Source organism: Rhea americana, unplaced genomic scaffold (assembly GCF_003343005.1).
Source record: "Rhea americana isolate MKP2758 unplaced genomic scaffold, rheAme1 scaffold_142, whole genome shotgun sequence".
Taxonomy (NCBI): domain Eukaryota; kingdom Metazoa; phylum Chordata; class Aves; order Rheiformes; family Rheidae; genus Rhea; species Rhea americana.
In genome coordinates, this window is record NW_028185506.1 from 106,157 (window position 1) to 128,701 (window position 22,545).

The window sequence follows — 22,545 nt, forward strand, 5'->3', positions numbered from 1 at the left end:
ATCAGCACCAGATGGAGAGCAGACTTCCTTATTAAGGGATTTTATCAAAAGAATAATTCAGTAAACACAACTTTGAAACCCAGTAGTGATACTGAAGACTGTAACAGGCTTGCCTAAGAAATTAGCTGATGGTAATTGGAATCAGTATTAAGTTATAGACAGATATTCTAATTTTATAGAATGGGACAATATTAAACAGATTGTCAGTATCCTCCCCTTGAACTATGCTCTCGATAAAACAGGATGCTGAGATCAATTCTGATCCCTGTGCAGCTGGTGGCAGAGCTCCAAGAGTCTTCAATTGAATCAGACCTCATACCATAAAAGAAAAGGAAATAACACTTTTAGATTGGGCCAAAGTTTGGAGGATAAAGAACAAACCTTAAGACACACTTTCTGACCTGCCTTCTTAGACATCACATATTGCTAACACATGTGTACCTTTATTTCCTTTTTAAAAATCTCAGATTATCCACTGTTTACACCTCTCACCATAAGGAGAGGATGAGAGAACCAGTACTCAAAGGATGTAAAACAAAAGGGAAAAAAGTGTGACCACATGATCCTTAGAATTAAGCTATTAGCTTCACAATCAGGAAACGTACCCTTTGTTCCACATCTAGGCACTGTGTGATCCTGGACAAGGAATTTAGGGCTCACTTGTACTTTTTAGGATCAGTCTTAAATACAGCACAGTAGTCTGCTCAACTTTTCTCTCTCTTCATACTCTAAATAGGTCAGAAGATCCTATAGCAAATGCCACCAGTGGGCATTACAAATATGGATAGTTGGTAGGCAAGTAAGGAGGAATCAAACAACTCTCTGTGGGATATTTTGTGCTTAAAAAAACAACAACAACAACAAAAAAAATAGAGTGAGCAATTACACAGTTCCAGGAAATAAAGGGTCTGCAGGTGACACTGCTGCTGTCCTGTGCTGCTAAGGGGCATGCAAGTCAATCTACTTAAATCCTTTCTCTTTAATAGTAAAGAGTCAGTCTTCTTATAAATTCTCCCCTCCATTCCACCAGCCCCTCCAATCTCTCTACTTCAGTACAGCAGCAAAGAGCACAAGCCTTCACTTTGCTTCCTTAAGTTGTAAAATATCAAGATGGCACAAGATGGACCTCTATGAATCTGACTCCAAACTCACTGAAGTTAATGGAAGTCTCTCTCTCTGTGTCTCTCAGTTACAACAAATGTTGGAGCAAGGAGGAAGCCTGAAAAATGTTCAGAAAGTACCGCTAGAAGGAACTCTCTCTGCATATATATCTATGCAAGCCGTTAACTGGTATGTATTTAAAAACAAGTCTGCTTCTCTCTGTTATTCTGTAAACCCCATTTAATCAGTATTTGCTACACTTCAGACAGGAAGTCTGTGAATATAACCTGGTTCATAATGTATTTCATTCATAACATCTTTCCTGAATTGGTAGACTAGAGTTTAGGAGAAATAATGTCATAATTTGTATATAAGAAGAGGGGTATTAATTTAGGTCTTTTTTTCCTCTGTGCAAATGCTACCCTTACAAAAGTTGTGAGAACACAGTTTTCTCAGGCTTGGTATCCTTTTTCCAAATTTGGTTGAAATTGGACAAGTTCAACAGTTATTGATGAACAAAATAGAATGACTTAAAAAAACAAAACAAAACAAAACTCAATTTTGTTTCCCTAGGAAACCACCAAATCCTTCTACAGAAAGAATCAGAGAGTCCAGTCCAGTTCAACAATCTGTTTTGCACAAATCCGACATAATCTATTTCTGTGGTGCCCTGCACAGCAGTTACAGAACAACCACACCACCAAATGATATGCCCAAATAGCAGCATCTAGGCTTCCTTCTAGTGTGGGGGTTATCCACAATATGAGCCTGCTTGGAGCACTTTGTCAAGGCCAGACCACGCATTCTGCAGCATGCAGGCCAGTGTGCGGCATCAGGCACAACCCTGGCCATGCGGGCTTATCCGCATGCAAGCATATGGTACGCAGAAGAGAGGTGATGCTGAAGAAGAGTGCTCTGGATGCAGCAAGACACTGCCAGTCAGCAGCTTAGGCTGAGCACAGAGCCTAGCTGCAGCAGCAAGGCACTACTTTTGAGTACTCCTTTGCCTTCCCACCAGCTCTTGGCTCCAGACTCCCACTGAAATCCAAACTCCACAGAGCCAACAACTAAGTGGGAGCCAACTGTAGTCAATTCTTTTCAATAGCATTGATATCGCTCCTTTACAGCATGTCCAGCAGTATTTTAACCCATGTGTGACCCTCTTCACTTAGGATGGACTGCTTCTCTGCAATGCTGAAGTAAAGGAGATATAGTGCAATGTTAATCTCTGGGAACAGCATTTGTCTTGCACGGCGTGAAATGTGACCATCTGCTAACAAGACATTTGCTCTGATGAGGCAGTTAAAATGAGCTCACTGCAAAGCCTATAAAAGTTGTTGACATTCCTAGCATTATTAATCAGCTGCACTCATCCTCTGAACTCTACCAGCTCCCTCCAAAATGGAAAGCTACAGCCTTGATTCTCGGCATATCAGCTTAGCTCTGTGCCCTTTCATCCCTGTCACATCAGTGTCAAATGGGAAAGAACAGACATGAATCACGGCAAGAGATTTGTCTGAACAACTTTTTTTGCTGCTCTATCAGTTAAACCTTGGAAAATCCTCTTTTTGCCAGGACCTATTGCTGTAGCTGTTCCTTCCTCTGGGAAAGAGATACATAATTGGCTGCTTATCATCTGTTCAGAAAGGGGAATTGAATGCATCCTAACTGAGTCAGAATCTGCTGGAAATCCCTCCTGCCCTTTTCTTAAATTGAGAAGGCATGCATTACACACACCTGAGTGGACAAACTTTGTGAGTATGGCTTCTTTTCAGTAAATGTACCTGGCTCATGTTTCCTATTCAACAGAGATTCTAACACTTCTCAGAATCAACCATTGACAGGACTCCTAGGATAATTTTCCATTTGCACATATTTCTAAAAACGTCAACACCAGTCTAACCATTCTCATCTTGGAAGCCTGACATCAGATGTACACTAGTTAGCCTGGGATGGGGGAAAAAAATCCATCTAAAAACGAAAACTAATTCAAAGTATGTTTCATTGGCTCCTGCTTCTAAACATTACACAAATATCATGAGAAAATTTTACAATGTGATTTTACACCCCCAATAATTCAAGTAGAAAAGTCAGACAAGAGAATGGTACGGGTTTCAGGGATGAGGAGTGGATAGTATGTGAGATTTTTATTCAGGCATGATTCCTATATATTTGAGTTCATTACCAAAGAATAGACCACAAAAACGTTCTAACCAGGGTCTTAAGAGCCACACTTACTTTGCAGTCCTGGAATTAAAATCAGACAGCTAAACAAGACTACATCTGGCTATGGGACAGTTTCCTAGGGAAGGAAGCATTTTGGTTTGAGCATTTTGTTCCAGTCATCAGCCTCGACTTAGTTTCTCTTCCAAATTTGACCCTTCACACACCTTCCCAGAATCACCTGCTTTGCCTGAGAAACAAGTGTAGACATACAAGACATACCCTGCCATCTTGCAAACTGAGTTTGATTAATATTCTGCATTTTATTTCCACATTCTCTTTTCCCCTCAGCACATACCCTCCAAATGCTATCACTGTAAGAGAGATTCATACCTAATTAGGTTTATCAAAACTCAAATGAAATCAGAGAATGTGACTGTAATCCTCAAGTTTATCTGAGCAAGATTCATGACTTCAGTAAGATTAATCCACAGTTACATAGTGAACAGAGGAGATGTGTTCCTGAATTATTTTAAGCATATATTGCACTGCCCATGTGCACTGCAATAACATATTTAAAACATTTCTTTCCAAGGGAAATCCCAAGAAAGACCCCAGCCTCTTACTGGGTCTAAGTTGTGTTCACTTACTTCTAAGATGTGTTTGGCTCTTAAATTAAAGTTTTTATTCCTTACAAATCTGCATGCCTTTTCAGGGAAACATCCGTTTTGAGTATGTATCTTGTCTCTAAATATTGAACAGTTCCTAAATATGATAAGAGTTTTTGACATAACTCATTGATGAAATACACCTTAAAGAGGACAATGTACTGATATAAAAGGTTTCATCAAACTTTCCAGTTTGATGATGTTCAATTTGATCCAGTGATTGATCTCAGCTTTCCAGATTCCAAATTCTAATGGTTTTTGCTGCAGTCACATGGTTCCCACTCTAAACATTTTTGCCCAGTCATCTGCTGTAGGTAACGCACTCTGCAGCAGAAACTCCTCAGCTAGCAAATTCTACAGCCCAGAATATTTGCTTAAATTGCTGTAATCAAAAAGGCTTTCAGTATTCAGAAGCCTTGTCTATACCATCCTTGTCCTGGGTTGGTATAAATTTCTGTCAGATGAATGAATTTTAAAGGCCAAAACTGAGTCATTAGGAAAAGTGCTATGTTCAGCGGTAAATCATATGGAACTTTTGTTTCTATAAACCCTAGAAGATGAAGTTTCCTTGATAGATTTACCTGTCCTTAGTGCTTCCATTGGAGGGATTTGCTTATCATCCACTTATTGGGGTGACTGAGGGCATTAACTTCATAAATTACTGCAGTTAAAGCTGCTGAGATCCCTGAATTACAGTGTCAAATAGGATTTCAAGTGAGAATTTACTTCCAGATATTCATTCTCATTTCTCAGTCTGACAGAACTTGACCAACTCTCCATTCCCTGGACACTACAACAGAGCAACTGTTGGCAGCAGATTTCCGTTGGAGCTGCAGAAAAACTCTAGTGATGGCCCACTTTTTGCCCTTACTGGGAGGCCCATGGTGCCTACAGCACTGGAAGTAGTGACATAGCTACATGCTCTCATAATAATTCTGATTCTTGTATTGCATCCAAAATCCCAATGCATTGCAAGGGAAACATAATGATGCTTTGAGATCAGTCCTTACCTGGCATTTCTCTGAGGCTGTCTCACATGAATTTAGAGAAGATAAAGTCATCTGGAAGCTAACGATGTCCATAAAGTACCTATTTGTTTTGACCCTTCTTTATCCTCCCAAATCATCCTCTTAATATATAAGCAAAGGGAAACAAACCCATTGTACCACAGTGTAAACACAGTGGACTGATAAATAAATGCCTTTCCAATAACAGGCCAAGCACACATCTGCAGAAAATCATTTAGACTGATCATCTCTTTGGGAAGGAAGCTAGTGATGCTGGGATCTTCCCAGGTCTCATCCTACCTGAATTCCTTTGCATGTCGGTAGGAGTGTCTCCCCTTTGCTATCTCCTGCTTACTCTTCCTCTTTTTTTTCATCTAAATTTTCAATTATTTATTAAGCCAGCAACTTAATTCTGCACTAAACAGAAATAGAACTATGACAGCAAGTTTAAAATACCAGCTTTGCAAGCTATGCACAGCTCATAATGCTCATCTGTGTTTTGGCAGCCCCTAGGACAGAGCAACTGAAGAATCAACGCAGTTCTCAGTTCCAGCGCGCAAAACACTGATAGAAATGCCTTTGCTACCTTTTGCACACAATTTGCTGGAATTTCCCAGCACACTAAGTATTATAGTCCCTAATTAAAATATTCCAAGGTTTAATTGTATAATAATAAGATAACAATAATAACATTCATTTTAACATTTATCTTGCTTGTCTTTAAATAACCCTGCTATGCATTTCCTACTATAATCTAGCTATTATCTATTTATATATAACTACTTTAAACTTATTTAAATAAATTTAGGTATATTTATTTAAATATATCTACTTTAAATATTACCAACTACAACAACATATCTATCCAAAACTGAAGGGAGGGAGCTGAGGAATTCCTAGCACTAATCACATCTGTAGCAGGATGACCCCATCACTTACTGCTTTGTACTAATGACTATCACCACTATCAAATGTCCTGTGGGATAAAAGTGAAGGGAGGAAGTGAGCAGTGAGGTATAATCCAAGAGCCAGAGTAACCCAAGAGCAGAATAATCACAGTTGAAAAAGTGCAGGATCAACAGAAGGCAAAATTACAAAACACTCCTGTTCGCAGAAGTAACATCTTCATCTTATGTCTTTGCTTTCTCAGACAGTATTTGTTAAAACTGGGAAACCGCAAGTTTAAATCTTTGCTCATATGAGAAGGACTGCAGCAGGTGACAAACTCTAGGAGGTGAAAACATCACACAGCATGAAAAACTACAGCTACCTCTGGCTGCTTAAAAGCTGCTTCCTGCAAGACAGCAAATGACATTCTCCATGGCAGGCAGTAGCAGAAACACAGAGGTGAGATATATATTTCACTTTGCTCTCTCACATTTCAGAAAAATGTTACTATCCACACTGATTTCTCTGGAAACATTTTCCTTGTGACAGGGAACATGAGTGGATTACTAATATAGAAGAGAATTTGCAGACTATTTTTGGTAAATTTGGAATTCTGTATGGATAATTCATTGTGCAGTAATCATATAGTTATGCAACATTTTGGGGGAATAATGGAAAAATTTTGTTGCCAGCTAAGAAAGTTATTAATTTTACTATTACTAATCTAAATAACTATTAAAGTTATTAATTTTACTATATCGAATAGATCAGGTCATATCTGGAAATCAGGTAACTTAACACTGCTGAAAATTCAAAGTAACATTGTTCTATTGGAAAGGTTAATCATTTTCATGTCACAGCAAGTCGAAGTAGGAGAAATCAGCTGTAAATAAAGAATATTGGGTCTCTTTCAAAACAATAGAAACAAGATCACAGCCAGTGAATCTAAATGCTATCGCTTTGAGTTTACCCAGGCATGAATGAGAACAGAATTCAAGTCCTTAGCACAAAGTTGTTAAAGAAAACCCCAAAACTGGGGAGGCAAAGCTACCTTTGCACTCAAAGGTAGACTAGCTAGCTATTTTCATTGTGCCCTGGGAATGTGTTTTAGAGTGCAAAATTGCAAAATTTTTGTTGAGTCAGATTTGATACACTGGCAGTAAGACTGTAAGGCAGATAACTGCCTTATAGAGGCCAGCTGAGCTGTAAATTCAGAGACGAAAGCAGCACACAAGCTGGTACGAACACAGAATCAAGACCCACGCATTTCCAACAGTGGGGAACGCACAAAGTTAGACAGTGCTGATACTGTGCTGAGAATCTGGAGCTGAATTACTAGCTTGGATCTATAGGGTAGTTCAAAGGAGCTATGATAATTATGCAAATATGCTTACTTGCAATATTTATAAAGAGAGAATAGTTTTTATTAGACCAACTGGTATTACCGAGGGGGGGAAAAAAGGCTTCCAGGGAAAAAAAACATCTTCAAGTCACTAGTTAATAACAGCTGAGGGCCTGTCTCTGGTTTAGCCCCCCCTCCTTTTTTTTTCCAGCCCCAGTAAAATATAATACAGATCTCTAGGAATCAAAAAATACCAGAAAAGGACACTAAATTACTAAATTACAAGAATAAGAAAGCACTGCAATATAAAAGCTAATTATGTATGAATGCTTTTTTTTCTTTAAATAAATATTTATCTTCGCAATTTCTGACTAATTAATTCTTTAGTCATATCATTCCTAGCATTATTTTTTGCCTACTCCAGTTACAAAAAAGCTTTTTATTTCATATGATTATGAAATCCTTTTTAGGACCCTACAAGGAAGCGTCCTGCTGGACCTTGCCCTAACCAAAAAAGAAGGACTGGTTGGAGACATGAAGGTTGGGGGCAGCCTTTGCTGCAGTGACCGTGAGATAGTGAAGTTCAGGATCCTGCATGGAGGAAGCAAGGCAGTAAGAAGGATTACAACCCTGGACTTCAAGAGAGTGGACTTTGGCCTCTTCAGGGATTCTCTGCAGGATTTCTCTGCTTGGAGAAATCCCATGAGTTAAGGCCATAGAGGGAAGAGGGGTCCAGGAGAGCTGCTTAATATTCAAGCATTGCTTCCTCCAAATTCAATAGTAGTGCATTCCTATGAGTAAGAAGTAGAGCAAAGGAGGCAGGAGACCTGCGTGGATGAGCAAGGAGATCCTGGCAAAACTCAAACAGAAGAGGAAAGTACATAGAATGTGGAAGAGGGGACAGGCCGCTTGGGAGGATTATAGGAATGTTGTCAGAGTATGCAGGGATGTGATGAGGAAGCTCAAGGCCCATTTGGAATTAATTTTGGGAAGGGATGTCAAGGACAACAAGAAGGGCTTCTTCAAATACATCGGTAGCAAGAGGAAGACTAGGGGAAATGTGGGCCCACAGCTGAATGGGGTGGGTGCCCTCGTGACAAGGATACAGAGAAGGCAGAATTACTGAATGCCTTCTTTGCTTCTCTCTTTAGCGCTAAGGGCAGCCCTCCAGAATCCCAGAGCCTGGAGACAAGAGGGTCTGGAGAAAGGAAGACTTTCCCTTGGTTGAGGAGGATAGCATTAGAGATCTTCTGGGCAAGCCTGACATCCACAAACCCATGGGCCCAGATGGGATGCACCCACGGGTACTGAAGTAGCTGGTGGATGTTGTTGCTAGGCTGCTCTCCGTCACCTTGGAAAGGTCCTGGAGAACAGGAGAGGTGCCTGAGGACTGGAAGAAAGCCAGTGTCACTCCAGTCTTCAAAAAGGGCAAGAAGGAGGACCCATGCAACTGTAGGCCAGTTAGCCTCCCCTCCACCTCTGGATAGGTGATGGAACAGCTCATCCCGGATGTCATCTCCAAGCAAAAGAACGTGATCAGGAGTAGTCAGCATGGATTCACGAAGGGGAAATCCTGCTTAACCAATCTGATAGCCTTCTGTGATAGCATTGCTGGCTGGGTGGATGAGGGAAAAGCAGTGGGCGTTGTGTACCTTGACTTCAGCAAGGCTTTTGACACTGCCTCCCATGACATCCTCCTAGGCAAGCTCAGGAAGTGCGGGCTGGATGAGTGTACTGTGAAGTGGATTGAGAACTGGCTGAACAGCAGAGCTCAAAGGATTGTCATCAGTGGTGCAAATTCTAGGTGGAGGCCTGTAACTAGCAGTGTCCTCCAGGGGTCAGTACTGGCTCCAGTCTTGTTCAATTTCTTCACCTGTGACCTGGATGAAGGGACAGGGTGCCTCCTCAGCAAATTTGCTGACAATACTGAGCTGGGAGGAGTGTCTGATACATCAGTGCACTGCACTGCCATTCAGAGAGACCCGGAGAGGCTGGAGAATTGGGTGGAGGGGAACCTCATGAAGTTCAGCAAGGACAAGTGCAGGGTCCTGGACCTAGGGGTGGGAATAACTCCATGCACCAGTACAGACTGGGGAATGACCTACTGGAAAGCAGCTCTGTGGTGCAGAAGGACCTGGGAGTGCTGGTGGATGACAAGTTGACCATGAGCTAGCAATGTGCTCTTGTGTCCAGGAAGGCCAATGGTATCCTTGGGTGTTGCCAGCAGGTTGAGGGAGGTGATCCTGCCCCTCTACTCAGCCCTGGTGAGGCCTCATCTCGAGTACTGTGTTCAGTTCTGGGCTCCCCAGGACAAGAGAGACATGGAGCTACTGGAGAGAGTCTAGTGTAGGGCTACAAAGATGATCAAGGGGCTGGAGCATCTGCCCTATGAGGAACGGCTGCAAGAGCTGGGCCTGTTTAGCCTGGAGAAGAGAAGACTGAGAGGGGATCTTATCAGTGTATAAATATCTGAAAGGAGGGTGTCATTGGGAGTGGGGACAAACTCTTTTCAGTAGTGCCATGTAAGAGGGCAAGAGAAAATAGGCACAAACTGAACCACAGGAAGTTCTGCCTGAATATGAGGAGACATTTCTTCACTGTGAGAGTGACAGAGCATTGGCACACGTTGCCCAGAGAAGTTGTGGAGTCTCCTTCTCTGGAGATATTCAAAGCCTGCCTGGATGCAACCCTGTCTAACATGCTCTAGGTGACCTTGCTTGAGCAGGGGGGGTTGGACTACATGATCTCCAGGGGTCCCTTCCAACCTCAGCCGTTCTTTTTTTCTCTGTGATTCTCTGACTTCCATAGAATGTATTGACCCCGTCATTTGGGCAATCTGCACTGCCCAAGTCTCAATTAGCTCTTTAAAGTTCTATCTTCATTATTGCTGAAGTACAGCAACAATATGCCTGCAGATACTCATCAAATTACATTATTGTCATGACACATTGCTGAATGACCCAAACAAATCTCATTCTTCACTACAGTGAATCAACATTGCTACAGAGTTAAACGGTTTCCATGTTTTGCTTCGGAACGGCCTACACTGATGTGTTTCAGTGGAATTTGTATACATACATAGTGAGAGAGGGAGAGAAAGCGCAATGATAACCCCTCTATTACCTAATTTGAGGTAAACGGCAACACATAGAGAAGGGGAGCTTCTTCAGAGCAGTGCTCAATGTGCTGTGAGCCTTCAGCCCTTCCTCACAGCCGCCACTGAGAGGATGGCCAGACGGAGTGATGTTTGCAGCACAAGGAGTCAAAGAATAGCCAGAGAAAGTGCCATTTTCTCTTGCTGTAATTCCAATAAAAAGAGCACATAAAGAGGGATTTACTCACGCTGCTCAAAGCAGCATTTACTGTCCCTCTGTGCTCAGTGACCCCCAGCAGATGAGTCACAGTGTTTAAAGGCTGGCTTACAGTCCATGCTCACAGAGCCACCGAGAGCCAAGAGCCGTGCTGCCATTGCTGAGAGTGTGGTAAAAGAGCAGGAGAGCACAGGGAAAATCTTTGCTTCCTTCCCTCCCTTCTTCCCTCCTCTTGGTGGCCCTTCATTTCAGATGTTCCAGTCCACCCAAGCCACACATGGTTGTGCCTCATCCTAGCTCAATCCCTCTATAAAAGGCACAATCCTTTTTTCTACAGTCTTTCGGCTTATCTTGTTTGTATATAGAAGACTACCGTAGTATTGTTTATAAAGTACTTGGAGATGAATGATGTTATATAACTGGTAGTTACTGTCTTATCATTTTTATCATTTAGAATGACAGACAACTATAACGTGAATGCAGCATCCCTTTGGGGGTTGGCTGTGTTAAATAAACTTGGTGACCCGAGAGAATATTCAGCTCAATACTCTCAAGCCAGAAGGTAGATATTATCCTGCTCAAAATGACAAGCCATTAAGCATACAGGCATGTATGGGTAAGGAACCTACTGTGATGTAGCTCACTAGTCATCAGAGTTCTAAAAATGTGATGTTTTCCTGGTTTGCAATAATCTGCTGTTCAATAAGCTCTGGTATCTTGTGGTTTGCAATAGTCTAAAGAAGTTTTATTCAGGTTATTTTTCATTCCAGGACAGCTAACATAAAATCAATAATGGTTTGGACAGATTTCCTTCTTCAAATGAGCCCAGAATTGGCATACATAGCCTAAACTCTCTTCTTGTTTCACATTTACATGAACTTTTTCAGAGCAATTTGCTTGTCTTTCTCTCTTACTTTCTTTTGTGGCAACAATGCATATCTATGTTACTGGGTTTCTGCACTGTTTGTACCCCAGGTACAAGTACGTGGCACTTACTCAACTCAGTGAAGGTTGTTGACATCAAAGTCAATTAAAGCAAGAGCAAGCCCTTGTTGCTGAAAAGTGTAGTTACATTGTTGCTGAAAAGTGTAGTTACATTCTTATTCAGGCCAAAGTTGCAATTCTTTGCAAACTGCCACAGATAGTCCTATTATGTAGCCTGGAACGGGTCATACCAAGAGGGCTGTTCTCATGCAATGTCTGGAATAAGAATCTCGTGCTCCGATTCCAGTGTCCCGCGGCAGCACTTAGGCTCACAAAACATTTCATACACCTAATTATTTCCACCAAAGTCCAATGGGAACTGATGGGTCCAAGTTTTCAGTAAGGCACGTAATTTGTTTTTAAGTAACACTCTCAAGCACCAATGCATCTAAAATACCTACTGAATAATGCCTCATTTTAGCATGTGCTGAAGCTAAGCACAGGCTAAGCATTTTACTGAGCTGTGACCATGTTTCTGGTCCTGTTACTTAACGTCTGGCTCTTTAGAAAGCAAATCCTTTACTGCCTTATAAAATTACGCACCCTTGTAAAAAAGGTGTCAAAGCCAAGTTCAAACTACACTTGACAACTGTTAAGAAGGCCAAGACAAACAAATATAAAGATAAGATGTTAATAATATTTTGAGAATGATTAGTTTTATTGTAAAGGGATTTTTTGTTTATTATAGAAAAAACACAGCATGTTCAAATGGAAGGCTGAGACATGATTTGACAAGCTTGAATACAACCCTGGGCAGATATTTTGCTCTCACAGAGCTTTACCTTGACTGTGCAGAGATCCCACTCCTCCTATTGGGACAAACCCTCTTTCCAGTTCCAGCACAGCACAAGTACTGGAACGCAGAGCTGAATTTTATCATTTGGTTCTAGCGAGAGGTTAAGGGCCTTCAGCATCTTTCAAGACCTAGTGCTGCGGTATCTCAGCAAATACAGACTAGGGTTCAACAAGCAGCTATGACAATTTAACAGTACACTGCCAGTAAAAGCAGATTTCCTGTCTCCCCTGCTTGCTCACCTCCATGTACCACAGACCTTTCCCCTTCCCTTCTTCCTTGCACTGGCTCTGGCACTCACTTGCTTTCTGAGAGACAATTATTCAACCCACTAATATGACAGGAAAGTCTCTGTTTTTTGTTGGTGGTTTAGGTTTTCTGCCAGATTAGTAAGCTTAAGCAGCTACTGAAAGAGAAGACAGTATCTGCATGTGTACTTGCACAAGGACAGAAGTAGTCCAGAGTAAGCAATAGAAGGACACACAGTGGGAGGAAGAGGACCAAAAAGGAAGGAGAGAGACAGGAGCTTCCCTCTCCATCCCCAATGAGCTTTTAAGATCAGCTCCACCCACTCTCATAGGCCTCATCTGCTCTCCCCTACCTTATACACCAATGTTACTCCACTGGCTGCAATAATTACTATTACATACCATTTTTTATTGCATTAATATCCCAAAGCCGTGGTCATGTGCAGGTTTCCACTGTTATGGTTCCTGCTCTGAAGTGCTGACAGTCTACTTCAGTACTCCACAAAACTGGGAGTGCAATGAGGGACCAGTGGTCAGGAAGGGGGAGAGGGAACAGTTAAACAAACACACAGCCAAAGTTTGATCCTGCATGCCTCACTAAATCATTTGGGACTGAATCAGCTGCTAGATGAATTTAATCAGCTCAAGTCAATCAAACTGAATTGCCTGACTATAAATAAATAAATAAATAAATAGAAGATCTAGATCTATTGATCTAGATTTTTAAATCTACCACTGGCACATTGTACCACTTCTTTGCTTCATTTCAGATTAATCCTCACCAAACAGCTAATTCTGCACTTCAACCTGAGGCATTCCCCCGAAAGCAAATAGGAGACCTGCCTATGTCTACAATGCAGCAAGACTGGCACCTTAGTCCTGTTGTAGATAGTTTTTCAGCATATTACAAAATCACTCCCCACCTAAATAAACAAATTAACCAAGAAACCGACTTCTAAAATTAATACGATGAATCCTGCACTCTGTGTTAGATTCATCCTCTTCACCTCAGCTTTGGACTGAGCTCTGTGTGACTGTATGAAGTATGAAAAATTCTGCTTGCCCAGAACTTGCAATGGCTAATGTTTTACCGAATAGGAAGGGAAAATGTCATTTATTTTTCCATTATTATTACTGAAAGTCATGGTAAAGGACAGGTAAGCAGGATTTGTGTCTGGAATAGAGAACGTTACAGAAGCATTTTGCAAGGCTGATTTAAATTTACCACAGTGCATATATATCTCATGTCTTGTCTACATCTCATCTCATATTTTGCGTAAATTATAATCCTGGCATAATATTTACTTAAGTATATTAGAAAATTAGATAAAAACAAACCTTGAGTGTTGACAATCAAGACTTCTCTTTCTGTTAGTCTTGCTGTGCCACTATACTCAGTAAAGGCAGGAAACATCTTTCAGCAATGCAACGTGAATTTGAGGGAAAAAAGAGAGAAAGATGTCCTTCACCCCCCCCCCCAAAAAAAAGGTAACACAGCTTTTTCATTTAAAGCAAAGAAGCATCTGTGCATCAGTCTTGACGTGGAAGCTGTACAGTGCTGTTGTCATGATGAAGAGGATTTGTCTTTTTTCTTTCAGCAATATTTTAACGGTAAAATCCAAAGCACTGAAAAGGTTTTGTTTGGAAATAAAAGAAAACAAGGATGTATTACGGTGAAAGGTGATGTTTTCCATCTCAGTACAAGATATAAGCCACGGCATGCCATGTTAGACTCTTGAAGTGCCATCCATTCCCAGTCTACGATAATTAAAAACAGTGAACCATGTACACAAATGGCATGGATACATAAAGGTGAGAGATACATGTGCCAAAGCAATCTGAAGTGTACAACAAAAAAAGTTTTGCAGATACCGCACTCATAATTAGCTTTCATGTTATAGCTATCCACTCTTGATATCTTTTTATCTGTTGTGCACTTGGATCAAAACTGGTAACAGTATACAATAACCTTTTTCTTTCCATCTCAAAAACTTACTGAAGCTATAAAACTGTAAAACTGAAAAAAAAAAAAATAAAAAGCTGCACATACTTCTTCTCTCAGAAAGAAATCACAGGATTGAATTATTTAGAAATTCTGAAACAGAAAGATAATAAAATTCTTAAAAAGAAGTATATCCACAATATTTAATAATTTAAGGCTCACAAGAAACTAACAGGGTGAAAAGCACCAAAATCACTTCACATACTAGATAACCGGATCTGTACTGATTACAAGCAGAAAACTCTGAAAGTGCTGACCAGCTAATGTTCCTAGTGCTTTAATGAAGCCCTATTTCACAGGAATAAGAAATTCCCTTTCACCCATAAATACACTTATACAAATAGAAAATATATTGGAATAATTTCAGTTTGAAACTACAGTACAAAAAACTTCAACCTCCACCCCCCTTAAGTCCATTCACTTTCCACACACACATCACCCAACTCTTAAGCACTAAACTTGGAGCAACTAAATTAGTTATAAATGATCCATTTAAAATCAACCACCATTTGCTAAAATAAGTGTCTACAAATTAGGTTTTGCACTGTCATAATTTACCTGCTCCTGCATCACACAGTGTAGATTATTCTTAGTCTATTTTAAAAACAAGTGTCTCAAAGAACTTAAAAGAATGTATTCCTGGCGGTATGCTCAGAGCAGTGATGAATTTATAAAATATAGCCTGATTTAAAATACTAAATGTTACCAGAAGAATAATATTAGTAGTAAGCTTTCAACACTAGCAAATCGTTCTGCATCTCTGAACTCAAACTCCTTTCCTTACAGGTCTGTTTCCTTATTGGTGTCCAGACAGAGTGCATAGAGAGATTTTCTGAGATCTACATTACTTTTAGCTTTGATATTGGTTTTCTCTAAAGAACTAGTACCATTGTTGAACCCCTCACTGTTTTCCAAGTGCACAACAGATTTGTTCAGAGAGTTTTTACTGCATCTTCTTTTTGCATCTCCCCCAGCTGTGCTACCCTGAGCACTGCTGTGTTCATCCTTGAGAATAGCTTGCTCTTCATGATCAGTCTCACGGTGGTAGAAGTAGTTGAAGTTGGATACAATGACAGGGACAGGCAGAGCGATGGTGAGCACACCAGCTATGGCACACAAGGAACCTACGATCTTGCCTCCCACAGTGACAGGCCGCATGTCCCCATAGCCCACAGTGGTCATGGTCACTACTGCCCACCAAAAAGCATCAGGGATGCTGGAGAAATGAGACTCAGGGTCATCGGCCTCAGCAAAGTATACAGCGCTGGAGAAAAGTATCACTCCAATGAAGAGGAAGAAAATGAGGAGGCCCAGCTCTCTCATGCTGGCTTTCAAAGTCTGTCCCAAGATCTGTAGACCCTTAGAGTGCCTGGAAAGCTTGAAGATCCTGAAGACCCTCACCAGCCGGATGACTCTGAGGATGGCCAAAGACATGGCTTGCTGCTGGCCCCCACCTCCGTTGCTACTGCTAGTCCCAGGCTGTTGCTGCTCATGGGCCAGCTCAGTGCCCACGGTGATGAAGTAGGGGATGATGGCCACAATATCAATGACGTTCATGATGTTGCGGGAGAACTCAGGCTTGCTGGGGCAGGCAAAAAAGCGGACTAGGAGTTCAAAGGTAAACCAGATCACACAGGTGGTCTCAATAATGAAGAAGGGGTCGGAGAGGCTGCTGGGTGGCTGAATGGGTGGGGAATCCTCAACTGTGCCATTCAAGACTTTGCTTTGTGGGGGCAGGGGCATGGACATCTCCCTCTCATCTCTGAATTCAGGCAGAGTCTCCAGACAGAAGGTGATGATGGAGATGAGGATCACCAGCACAGAGACGATGGCAATGGCCCGGGCTGAGCTGGAGCTCTCAGGGTACTCAAAGATGAGCCAGACCTGGCGCTGGAACTCATTGCAGGGCAGGGGCTTCTCCTCTTCCTTGATGAAGCCCTCATCCTCCCGGAACCGCTCCATAGCCTCCTCACCCAGCTGGTAGAAGCGGATCTCATCGGCAAAGACATCGATGGAGACATTGACAGGCCGGCGGAGTTTGCCCCCAGACTGGTAGAAATAGAGGATCCCATCAAAGCTGGGCCGGTTCCGATCAAAGAAGTACTCATTACGGAGTGGGTCAAAATAGCGCATGCGCTTATCCGGGTCACCCAGGAGTGTGTTGGGGAACTGGTTGAGGGTGCCCAGCTGGGTCTCAAAGCGCAGCCCTGAGATGTTGATCAGCACCCGCTGGTGGTGCATGGCACCCCAGCTTGCTGCTGCTGTGGCCACCTCCTCCTCCTCTCCGTCTGCTGCCATGGCCATGCCCAGCCGGTGCCCACCTTCCTCCGGAGGACTCATCTCGGCCGTGCAGAGGTGCGTGGCGCGCGGCGGCGGCCGCGGAGGGGGCGGTGGCAGCGAGGTCCCGCGCACTGCCCGTCCGTCGGGGTTGTCTCTGCGCAGGTCACGCGGCAGCCGCTGCGGTTCCTCGTCCGCCGCCGCCGCCGGCCGGGCGTCCTCCTTGTTGTCGCTCAGGTGCAGCGCGGCGGCGCTGGCGATGCGGAGCAGGTCGCCTCGGCGGCGAGAGCGGGCTCTACTGTCGCCGCCGGCCGCGGCATCATCGCTGGCCGCGATGGCCGTGGCGCCGCCGTTCTCCAGAGTCACCAGCGCGATCTCCATGGCCAGCGGCGGCGCCAGCAGGCGGCGGCGGGCATACTGCGCTGCGCTGCCCGCTCTGCCGCCGTGGGCACCTCGGGGCGAGCGGGCGGGCAGACGCCCTCCCCGACACGGCGCAGCGCGGCCCGAAACACCCCCGCACTCAGTGCTCGGCGGTGCGCGGCAGAGTGGGGGGCGAGGAAGCCGCGCGGGAACCCGGATATGAACGCGCGGGCATTTATTTGCGCTTGACGTCAAGGAGAATCCCGGCTCCTCCGCGCCCCCGCTGCCAGCAGCCCTTACCCACGCTCCTAGCCCGCCTACCAGGCAGCGGCATCCCGCCCCGTTGGCCGACCCTCGCGAGGACTCCGCGCCAGCCCTCTCTAGAGAGCGGAGCTCCTGTGCGCACCCACCGCCCCGCCCCACTCAGCCAGGGAACTGCGGCGCATCCCAGAGGTGCCGCGGGGGGGCTACGCCAGGAAGGGAGGCGGCGCCGAAGGGGCGGCCAAGCCTCGCTGAGATGCGCAGGGTGCTGCGCGGAGCCTATCCTGGGCAGGCAGGGGCATCACCGCGGCCGCGCACCGCCTCGACCCCTCCCTTCTACCTCCCTGTAGTCAGCGGATCACAGCGGGGCCTCACGCGTGGATTACTTGTTAAAGAGAGTGGGCGGGCGCGGGAAGGGCTCTGGCGGTAACCCCCCACTTACTGGTGATGACAGTCGTAATCGGGGCGATGAAAGCTCCCGGAGTTGCACTGGCTTCTCGGTTCCTCCTTCTCTCACCCACATAATCAGAACAAAGAAAAGATTGGATTGGGGGGGGGGGTCGCTTTGCTTTGCTTTTTCTCGCAAGCTTATTGTAATTTTGTTGAAGCTTCAAAAGAAGCTTCCAGAGCAAAAGACACAACCTTTTTACTAGGCGACCTTCCTGCCTAGCACTTTAACATATGCAGCTCAGGAGCATGCTTTCCCTTCAATGCATTCTTAAACCCGTATCCAAAGCAGATAAATTTCAATAGGTGTGCATTTTATTAGAAAAAATGGCTTGAATCAGCTTTACATGATCATTGAGTAACAATTCAGTAATATAATCAGTGCTAAGATCTTATTTGTTTTTGTACCATGAGCTCATCTATTCTATTGAAGGTCTGCAGGGGAATATACATACATATACAAATACTATAGGATTAAACCCTATAGACATATGTATTCCCTTGAAATTTTTAACAAAAACCTAGTGTAAAATATATAAAATTAAATGGTAAACCATTTTGCCTTCCAGTTGGCATCACTGCAGTGACATTCTTACTGAATCCTTGCTGTAGTACTCATAGTTGCATCAGAGAGTTTACTTAAATTCACGGAGATGAATGGGTTTTCATGTTAACATAAGATGTTACCTTTATGTGTGAAATATGCCCAAAGATGTTAAAAACACTGCCAAAAGAACATAATTATATGACATATGTATTTATGGGGAAATCATTGTAAGTGAGGATTTCCTGGTGACATGGTCATGTTCTGTAATTTCCCTCTGAAAACTGAGCACAGAATCACTGATTTGTTATATAGCTGTGCAGGGTACAGGGTCCACTTTACTCACATGAGTAATTCCTAGATGCAAAATTAAAGGTGTATTTTCAAGAGCAGCCTTTTGAAAACAATGGTCATCTTATTTACAAGAGCAGTTATTTAACAGGGTAATGTATCAAACCCAAAAATGTAGTCCAATATTCTTAGGTACTGGCAAACTGACAGTAAACACAGATGCTTGTGCACCTCAACCAATTGTTATTGGTGTGCTGATCTGTTATCAATGCGTCTCAGGGATAATAACCTGAGGAAGGAATTGAGTGCTAGAAAATTAGTCTATTTTTCCAATTCTGTCAGCTGGTCTAAAGCAAGATATTTAGCCTCTAAATCTTTCCTCTAATAATCATTCATTTCAAGAGGAAACATCTCTGGACACATCCACATAGACCTCCCGTAGGCAATGCCAGTCCAGAATTAATAAATTGCACCCCAGGAACTCTGGTGTCCAGCCAAGCACCGTGTATGTCATTGGAGCCTGCTCAGTGAGCATTTTCCTTTCACAGGGCTAGTTGTACTACAGACATACTGTGCTCTCATTGGCACATTAATAAAGCCAGTAACACAACACAAAATGTGCCAGCATCTGTACCTGCTTCTTTATCTCTATATTTTTTCATTCAACCTGCTGTTCCTGAACATATTTGAACACGTACACCCTTGTATCCACCCCCATTGTTCCTTCGTCAACAACAGGGAGAGAAGCCACATTCTGTTATGTCCAGTAGCAGCCCTTCTTGAATATCAGGAAGAGAAGATGCTGAATTTAAATTCTACCTTCATGAAAAACAAGTTTCTAGCTTGTTTTTTTCAATATCATAGGGCAGTGAATCTGCAGGCAGGTGGGATTGTGCTGAAGTCCTGAGACACAGACTCACTCACATTCATCTCTATGAAAACCTTACTGAAAACCTGATGAAGAAAATATGCATTATTAACTAATGTAGCAGTAAAATACAGCTTCTCTGTATAGTGTTTGAGTAGGAAACTACTACTTCCTCTGCAGCTCTGACAACACTTAGAATTTAGGACAGGGTATCTGTATAAGTGCATACAAGGGAAGAGAAGAGGAAGGGTCAAGATAAAATGGGAGGGTGATATTAAAGAGGAAGAAACCTCTGCTCCAAATAGGGAAGTTCAAAGTGTAATTGTTATGTAGCATCCTTGATTTTCTGAATGKGATGAAATGACTCTGAATACTTTGTTCAAGAGCAGTGCTAACAACAGAAAGCGAAGACATTAGAGAGAAAGGATAGCATGCAGAATAGTGTGACACAGCAAGTGCTGCAATGCACTATTTATGTTTTAACCAGGGACTCCTCAGGGTTTCATATGCTCCAGCATATCCACACTAAAATTTACTGTTCTTTCTAGCTCCTGCTTTTATTCAAATCCATCATTTTTTTTTAATCTAGCTATCCCCTCTGGAAGAGGGATTTTTTGTTTTGTTTTTTTCTTCTGAGGGTTTGTCACAGCATCAGTGATGGCTTATCCTGCAACATCATTTGCAGGTTTTCTGAGGCTGAACAAGGGGCTAGTAAATACGACTGCCCTAATTTCTTAGTCAGCATCAAGAGGCTACCTGAATGTGATTCTTCTGAGATTCCCTATTTTACCAGCTAGTGCCTATGTGAGGCTCACACAAGAGTAATGCTTTGCAGAAGAAACTCTGTCCAAACCATGGAGTCTCTATCCTTCCACAAATGCAGACCTGCATCCCCAACACTAGCTTACCAACCCCTTCACTAGGAGAAGAGAAGGACCATATCCTCATACCCCTTACAACAACATGTCAGGGACATGAATAATACATCCTCATACTCAGAACTGTAAAATCATGAGCAGCACATACTAAACTTATGCAGCTGTCTCCTATCTTCCACTCCCTCAGCAGCAGCCTGCCTATAATGCATTTCTAGCACTGCACAGTGCTCTCTACCTGCACTGAGATACTGGGGTGGATGCAACCAGCTGATCCGGGTCATCATGAGCTGATGAGCAGCACCCAATGGATTGTGTTATGCAGCAGGAGTGGTGGTGGTGTGTGTGACTGCCAGTCACTGGGGCGCATTCCCACACATTAAGCTGTGGTCTTCTTACCAAATAAATGATACATCCTATGTGGGGGTCTCACATGCTGTGAGGTGAGAAACTGAGGTAGTCTGCAGAGACTCTGCATTCGTCTGTGCATACTCGTGTACACACTACACATGCTCTAGTATACTTGACTAAGGGCACCTTAGGGACACCTCATCTTTTCACAAATACTCCCTACTGGGCCAACCCCATCACTAACAGCTGCTGTGGAGTTACAGCACCGTGAAAACAAATATAAGATGCTGAGATGTGGAGAGATATCCACCAGCCTCTAGGGACCTGCTCTGCCCCCAGGACTACCCCTCAGCATTGGTGAGACTAGAAGGTTGTGAGGATGTGGGTTGCATTGTGGGAGGCTATGTATCATGCCTCTCCATGCACTGGCTAAAGAGCATCACCACCTTGACAGAGGGTGTGAAAGCCATTTGAAGCCAAAAAGAACCTGAAGGGGTTAAAGGCAAATCTGTTCTCCTTCCACTTTGTTAATTCCCCAGCAGCCTGATCCCATGCTGTGATGATTCAGGTCAGAGAGTGAGCGAGCAAGAAAATCTGCCGCAGTTCCTGAGGGAGACCCCAGAGCAAAGACTCTTATTTCCTGTCCAGGAGGATTAAGTGCAAGGCCATTGACAAATCACAGTAAACATCTGTATGTGAGCGCTCCATTTATCAGGGCCTAATCCCTGAAGTGATTCATTAGTGAATTCAGCAAATTCACATTGTTCTATTTATACTGTTGACTGATCTATTCTAATGTTTGGAGGTGTTTTACATCTGTATCAACAGATTTTTGTTTATTTTACATAAAAACCCACTGTATTCTGTCTTTACTTAATTGTTTAGTGTCATTCTGCCTTTTTAAAAACTGTGCCATATGTTCAATAACATACAAAAAAATCAAATAGTTAAACCCAACCATGTTGCAGTATTTTATATGGCTTTGCAATTATAAACCTAAGTTCCTCTGGAAGTTTTCCATCGCATACTGATGGGGGAAAAAAAACCTAAACCATTAAATAGTAATTGATGTTATTTTCTGTATTTTGTTTTGGTTAAAACAAGAATCTCTCACATATATCTTAAAAAAGAAAGTAAGTATTGAGTAAATGTTCTATTTTTTTCAAAAGTAATTTGATTAGAACCTCCATAACTAACACTGACTTGAACAGTAGAAAAAATGCTAAGCATTACCAGAAATCAAACCTATTCATTCAGACAGATTACTGAAGTTATGCTTCATATCCTGTGAATGCAAATGCTCTAACAAGGTATAATGACCCACATTTTATAAGGAGGAGACTTGCACACAACTATGTCCTTAAAAGTCATCTATTGAGCTTGAGTAACACCCAGGTCTCCCACCATACAAATCAGGCAGTGTAACTGAATGCATCTTTTTTTTTTTTTTTTTTTTTTTTTTTTTTTTTAACGTGCAGCTGTGCTGTCTCATTTCCAGCAAAATCTGAAGGCTTTGTCATTGATATTGGTGGGATCAGAATTTATCCCAGAGGCTTTTATAAATCTAACTGCCACAGGATATTTTCAATTCACCCTCAAAGCTTTAGACTCAACCAAACAGCATGAATCATCCAAACTTGCAATTTATGATTTCCAGCCCTTTTGACTTACAGTACATTACTGCGATCTAATCTGTAACTCTGTAAACTGACTTGATCTTAAAGGGGAAATGTCATCCTATTGCTTTTTTTTTTTTTTTTTTTT

At 42.8% G+C, this 22,545-nt stretch overlaps 1 protein-coding gene across 1 annotated transcript; it reads right to left on the reverse strand.

The window, feature by feature from the left end:
* Window positions 1-14,647: 14,647 nt before the first annotated feature.
* LOC146599256 (potassium voltage-gated channel subfamily A member 1-like) lies at window positions 14,648-17,192 on the reverse strand. Its single transcript, XM_085298787.1, has one exon. The coding sequence runs from the start codon at window positions 17,163-17,165 to the stop codon at window positions 15,288-15,290; it is 1,878 nt and encodes a 625-aa protein (XP_085154913.1). The 5' UTR covers window positions 17,166-17,192; the 3' UTR covers window positions 14,648-15,287.
* Between the last annotated feature and the right edge of the window lie 5,353 nt (window positions 17,193-22,545).

Bases quoted from the DNA above. Each gene is read 5' to 3' on its own strand.
- LOC146599256 (XM_085298787.1), bottom strand. From the start codon at position 17,165: ATGGAGATCGCGCTGGTGACTCTGGAGAACGGCGGCGCCACGGCCATC.